The following is a 7,086-nucleotide window of genomic DNA, read 5'->3' on the forward strand; positions in this document are numbered from 1 at the left end:
AATATATAATTATTAAAAAATAACACATAAGCTGATCAAGTAAAGGTTCAACAGTCAAAATTTATATCTATAGCCTTTTTATTGATTTTTTATAATTAACTTAAAAATCATCCTAACATAATATGTGATTAATTAAACATATAAATTGTTTTGTATTAACAGTAAAAGAATCCCTTTTGCAAATAGAATTGATTTATATTATGAATTCACATCTGAGCATGTTCAGAAAAAAATGGTGATATTGTTTTGTCCCCTCAGGTAGTCTCATCTGAATTACATCCTAACTTATGATATATTCCTTTTGTCTGTGTAAAAATAAAATTATTTCTCAAATTTGTTAGATGCATTTTATTTCAAGCAGAAGAGTTTTAACTGTTCTATATTTGTACTTTTATCTTTCTATTTTAGTAAATATAAATATTAATTTTATGTCTCATGCAAATTTTATAAAGAGACAACTAACTTTGGAACTGCTTATTAGGTTTAAGAAAAAACTAAATCAAACTAGCAAAATTAACCAGTAAAAGTTTTGATGTTGTCACAACAAATGTGATGATTTTACTTTAAAGTAACTCAAACAATTTATTTACTCTCTTGAAGGAAGATGAATTCAGATTCCAATATGTTTTAGCTTCTCTTTTATAGATAAATCATTAGAAATAAATTAAGCTATGATAAACAAATATATATGATATCTTAAAAGATGCATTGTTACTAAAAAAAAATGATTTCTTATATTATATCAAATAAAATAGTTTTTAGGTAATATTAAAAATATAATAATACAAAATTCATTGCTGGAGTTTGTTTAATTTTCTCTATTACATCTGAGAAAAAGAAAAATGTTTTTTAATCTTTGATTAAAGTTGTTACTTCAAGCATATCAAGGTATACAATTTATAGTGTTATATTTATTCACTTAGATACACTTGGTAACAAATGAGAATTGTGATTGAATGATTTGAATTGATATTTAAGAAGATTGAATTATAAAGTAATTTAAAGTGACACTTAATTAATATTTTTGAACTTGTCTTCCATAATTTTTTTAAACTAGTTTGTAAAACATTGTATGTTTTCATTGATTTTAGAAACTCACTTCAATTGCATTGTATGCACAAATTTTACCTTTTAAATAGAAAATTCCAATATTTGAGCTATATTCCTCCACTAAAACAAACATATGTTATATATTGAGTATCACTGGTGACAGTATATTATTATGTAGCAGAATAAATTAAATTTACATTAAATAACAACTACTGTGATAAACATATCACAATATTCTATACTTATAAATATATATCTTTTAATAATATAGATATAGATGTATATGTTGTCTGTGTGCTCATGTAACTAGTTCTTTTTGAATTATATTTATGATGAAATATTTCATTAGGACTTTGTATTTAAGAGAACTTTATCAGTTTTAATACTGATAAACTATTTTTTAATTTAAGAGAACTTGATCAGTTTACCTGTGAAAACCAATATGTGTGGTGTGTTTTAATAATTATTTATTTAGAAGAAAAACAACAGAAGAAATTCTTTAAAGTGCACAGTTTTGTACAATTATAGTCCAATCCTGTCTGGCATTATAATGTGTCATTATAGTGTTTCTTGATATTAATGTATGTATGAAATAAAAACTATAATTCTTTCATAGAATTCAAAACATTAATTTTCAGTAAGAACCTTCATACAAGCTACACACAAGAAGACTACATCTGATAGAAGCCTTGTCAAATTTCAGCTACAAGTTACTGTCTAGTAATAATAATATGAGATACTCAACAACCAGCACCAAAATCATTCAGTATATTTAGTATCATGGTGATTATTATTTAGTTGAACATTTGCTGCATAGTTAGTTTGATATACATAGAAGGATTAAGAAATGGTTGGATGATGCAGAGAGAAAAAGAAAAAGAGTGTTGAAAATGTAATTTAATCTAGGTATGCATAAACTGAACACTAACAGTGTAGTGTTGAAGCATTTTTGACAGAAGGAGGAGAAAACATGAGCATAGTGAATAATGGAAAACTTAATAAGATTGAGTGTGATGTGAGGATATGCAGATAAATGGGTGAGAAAGAAAAGAGAAAGTTTTGTTAGTTTAAAGAGAGTGTGAATAAATTGAGATCTGACAGAGATGATCTATAGAAAAGAATTCATAGATATGGGTTTGAAGGACTATCTTAGGAAAAAAGGAAAAGATATGGATGACACCTTAGATTATAGACTACAGTATATAGCTGAGTGCTACTCAACAACATGGTTTAATTTTATTCTCAAAAATAAATAACATCCAGAGCGAGGTTGCGTGCACGCGCCGATCTGTGGGATTGTGGGATTGAGACATGAGTGGTGCAGTGTAGGCATTGTGGGGTGAGAATTACACTACACGCGAGAGTGAGTGCCACGCGCCAGAGCCCACAAATAATGAGTGGCGACATGTGAGTTCTTAGAGGTTCCATAAAATTACAAAAACAAGAGAACAAAAGTCTTTATGCTCTCTTTCTTCTCTTCCTCTCTCTTTCTACTACTTATTATCAGAGCTGATTATTGGAGAGAGAGAAGGAGAAAGGAAGCAATTTCACTTTCACTTTCCATAACAAGCCAAAGCCATAGCCAAGAGAAACAAAGGAAGACAAAGGTGTTTATAGGAAGAAGATCAAATTACAAACTATAAGGTTTGTGGAGGGAGGAAGAAGAAGAAGATGATGATCAAGAAGAGAGAAAAGAAAGGTCGGCAACAATAACAAAGGAAAAGAGAGAAAAATAAAAAAAAAGATAGAAGATAGAAGATAGGAAGAGAGACACAGTAAGTAAGAAGTCGTTATTGCATTTTCTCATTCACTGCTCACTCTGCACTCTGCTGGACCCTTCAGAAACTGATTTTCTTTCTTTCTTACTCAGAAACCAAAACTTTTTCTTCCTGTGAAAAAAGCCAAAGTGACAGTAGTAGTAACCACAATAGCAGCAGAAGCAGAAACAGAAGAAGCAGAGAAGTTGTTCTTTTTCCCTTCCTTTTCATAGAGAGAGAAAAATCTAAGTTTACTCAACTCTCACCCCCCAACAAACAACAAGATCTCTCATCTCATCTCACCAACAAACTCCATCAAAAGAGAACTTCTCTTTTCCTCCACCAACAAATTCTTTCCCTGCCACAGACACAGACCCCACACCGAGAAGAATAACACCCACATTAGATACACCCTCATATATAAACCATTAATAATATATATAAATATATACTCTCACACACACAACACCACATAGTTATTAGAAGATCTATGCTTCATCTTCTTCTTCAATAGTTCTGTGCTTCCCACACACTATACATCCTACCTTCATCAACAGCATAAGGAAACTGTATATTATTTATTTTTGTCTTTGATCTGAGAAATCAAGCACTTTCAGTTGTGGCTACTACAAGGAGGTTACCTTCAGATTCTGGTGCCTTTGCGGACTGGACAGCGACTACTTCCTCAGGTGCTGGTGGTGGCCGAGCTGTCCCCGTCGACGACCTCTCCCTCGGCTTCAATGCGGGTCCTGCCGCCCCAGCAGCCGCAACCGGACCCACCGCCGGAATGTGGCCCGGCACCAATAGGTCTATCAATTACCCCGAAATGGGAATGTTCGTGGTGGCGCCAGCCTCATCGTTCCACCACCATCACCACCACCAGCAACCGCCCCCACACGACCCTGTCATGGCGGATTCCCTCAACCCCGCCACTGCACTCGGTGTCGGCGTCATCCCCCTGCTCGCCACCACGCCGTGTCTGGAACCCGACAACTTCCTAGGAAATAGGACACGCGGTGGGGGAATTCAGTTTTGGCAAGATCAAACGCCCCATCAGAGCCATTACATGAAGAAGCAGCAGCAACAGGGGCTTCTAGACCAAAGCAACACGAGTTCTGGAAATTTGGTTCAAAACAGTGGCGGTCTAACTGCTTCGGGTACTAGTAGTGGGGGAACAACGTGCCAAGATTGCGGAAACCAGGCCAAGAAAGATTGTACCAATAGAAGGTGTAGGACTTGTTGCAAAAGTCGAGGTTTCGATTGCCCTACCCATGTTAAGAGCACATGGGTTCCAGCGGCACGCCGGAGAGAGCGCCAGCTCATGACCACGGCTACTGTGGCTGTTGCTGGTTCCAGTGGCTCCACCTCCGGGACTAAAAAACCTAGACTCATTGCTTCACAAACCACTACAACATCTCACACTTCCACTTCTAACACCACCCCTCCTAGAAGCTTTGACACTAGCTCTAGCCATCAAGGTTTGTACTTTCCTTTCACAATAACTTTTTCTTTCTTTCTTTTGGTTTCCCATGCGCTCCATAGTCAGTCCTGTTCTTGTTGAGACACAGTGGTAGATGCTAAAGCTGCAGATTTTCTTGATAAGTTTGCATGATTACACACAAACAAAACTCATGCATTGTAGTTTCTTTTGTGTTGATGCTTTGACTAGGAGTTTGGAGGTTGTTTAACTGGTTGAATTGTGTGCAGATGCGGGTTTCAAGGAGTCTTTACCTGGGCAAGTACGTGCACCAGCGGTTTTCAAGTGTGTTAGAGTGACGGCGGTGGAGGATGGAGAAGATGAGTATGCGTATCAGGCTGTGGTAAAGATTGGTGGTCACGTGTTCAAAGGGTTTCTCTATGATCAAGGGGTGGAGAATAGGGATGTGTATCCAAACCTATCTGAGTTGCATTTGGGTGGTGGAAGTGGGAGTGGAGGCAGCGGTGGGATGGGGAGAAATGGGGTTTCTTCTTCTCCAATGATGGATCCTTCTGATGTTTATGCAGCTTCTGGTGGAGGGTTACTTGGGGGTTCTTCTGCTTATGGTAATCCAATGAATTGAACTCAAAGGGTCTTTCCAAGTGCAAGATATTAGTACATGGGCTTGGAGTGGCTGACGTAGGTTGTGGTTCAAAATCTATAATTTTCTTCTAGGATTTTGTATCTTTATTGCATATGTTACTCTTTCTTTCTGCCATTTTTCAACTTGATTTTAGTTCTATTCTTTCTCGCCCAATTTGGCCACTGTCATTGCATGAGATCATCATGGAATGTCAAGCCACCCTCACTATCTAACTGTTAAACAAATAGTTTCTTTATGTACTAAATTAACTCAAAATGGAAACAAAAGGTGGATAAAACTTGTTTTACTTGGTTCACTATTTTAATTTTAGTTATACCATTATTGATTGCCAGTTTGCAAAGATTATCTCTACTTTTCTTTTGAACCTAATGACTTTTGTTTTGCATTTTACTCCCCTTTATTTTCATTATTATAGATTTTAATTGGTGAAAGGTGAAATCTACAGTATTATTATACCCACAATCAAAAGCTTCAGCATAAAGCACATCATAAAGATAAATCTAAATATGTTAATGTCTTGTGATAATTGTTATTGATGTGCGTTCAGTCCTTTGCGTGCCAGATGTGTTTCCAGCATGATTTATCTCCATTTTGGATTGCTTCCATTTTTCTGAATAGATATAATATAATATTAAATTTCATAAAATTGTCATTTTGTAATTGCTCTCAGTTGGTTCAAATTTAGCAGAAAAAATAAATGTTGATTTCACAAGTAGATGCTGCTTTAGACTCGAGCAATAGAAGTTGTTGTAATGTCACCATCATTGTATGCTGTCCTTTTCATCCAAGTTTATTGGCCATCTCTGATGTGTAAGAAACCTGCCAAGTTTCTGCATTCATGAAGACTTGATGTACTCCTATTTCCTTTTGTTCTTGGTTTGGAATTTGGAGTTCGGGCAATCCCTATTACCTCATTTTTCATCTTCTAATAACCCTTGACACTTAGTTTTGCATTGTCTCCAACCCAAATTAGGGCTATTTAATTCTTCTGTTGCTCGACTTTGGTGCACCATGCTGCTAAACTTCAATTACCAATATGTGCACCTGATTCTTTTCCTTTAAGTTGATGTTACATTTATTTCATTTGCAATTTAAATCCATTCAAGATTTAAAATACCATTCCTTTCTATTTTAATAGTAATATTTGCAATATTATAGTAAATGATGTTGATATCCTAGAAGTTGCCTGGTATGTTACTTCTCAACAAGATAAATTGATGTTGGGGTTGAATACTCAGCTTTTATATACTTTATTGAGGGGATACTGCAGTTATATATGTAACACTTATTTTTTTGTGGCTAGATTCTTAGTTACTGATTCCGACCATGATAAACAAATGAATGATTGTCTCTATTCATTGCATATTTAGATTATCTTTCCTGCACATGCTTCCCCCTTTTAGCTGTCTGAACATATTTTACATATAGGACGATTATGTCATGTGGATTGCAATACATTTATATATATATATATATATATATATATATATATATATGTTGTGTTTGCTACTCCTGAAAAGTCCATGAAGCATAGGATTGTTGTGGCATGGTATGATAGTTATTTAATAGACTAAAATATGAAGAATGCAATAACATTTTTGTACCAGACCTTTTTCTTTTAGCCTTGTGAGATTTCTTGAATCATAAGGCTGACATGTCCACCACTCCTATCATGTCAATAAAAAAAGTGATCATGGCTATACTTTTCACTGATGTAGAATCAATTACCCTGTCTTTAGTTAAGACCATTTAAGGGTTGTGTTGGAATTTTGAACAAGTTGTTTGTGCCCTAGAGCAGGCATTTCTTATCTTGATATTAGTGGTGTTCTGTCTTCTTTTGGGGCTGGCTTGTTTTTCCTTTATTGGATTTGGGAGCATATGAAGATATGTGATCCTTATAGCATACTATGGTTTGTTTTCTCTCCATTGTAAATGATTGAGTAACTACTCTTCCCATTATCTGTTAGAAGCTACCATTTTGACACATGCTTGGTGCAAAAGTGTAGGTACATTTAGGTACATGTCTGCACTGGTGAGTACATTATTCTTGAGTTTCTCACATTTAAGTGCCTTAGTCTTGTTCTGGGAACAATTTGGTTATGCCCCCTTTGCTTTGGTGCTGCTGTGATCAGTCATCATTTCTGCATTATGTCATGTTCTGATACATTATTTTTTTTAAAAAACCTAACCACATGGTT

The 7,086-nt window shown here is 35.1% G+C and overlaps 1 protein-coding gene across 4 annotated transcripts; it reads left to right on the top strand.

Moving 5' to 3' along the window:
- The first annotated feature begins 2,467 nt into the window (after positions 1-2,467).
- On the top strand, positions 2,468-5,174 carry LOC137825527 (protein LATERAL ROOT PRIMORDIUM 1). Of its 4 annotated transcripts, none has more exons than XM_068631214.1 (3): positions 2,468-2,825; positions 2,921-4,285; positions 4,515-5,174. In XM_068631214.1, the coding sequence occupies exons 2-3, from the start codon at positions 3,595-3,597 to the stop codon at positions 4,865-4,867; spliced, it is 1,044 nt and encodes a 347-aa protein (XP_068487315.1). In that variant the 5' UTR covers positions 2,468-2,825; positions 2,921-3,594; the 3' UTR covers positions 4,868-5,174. The 4 variants fall into 4 exon arrangements, with proteins under 4 accessions (XP_068487315.1, XP_068487317.1, XP_068487314.1 ...); XM_068631216.1 differs by having other exon boundaries at positions 3,425-4,285; XM_068631212.1 differs by having other exon boundaries at positions 2,511-2,829.
- Positions 5,175-7,086: the final 1,912 nt, after the last annotated feature.

This window comes from Phaseolus vulgaris, chromosome 8 (genome assembly GCF_000499845.2).
Source record: "Phaseolus vulgaris cultivar G19833 chromosome 8, P. vulgaris v2.0, whole genome shotgun sequence".
Lineage (NCBI taxonomy): Eukaryota > Viridiplantae > Streptophyta > Magnoliopsida > Fabales > Fabaceae > Phaseolus > Phaseolus vulgaris.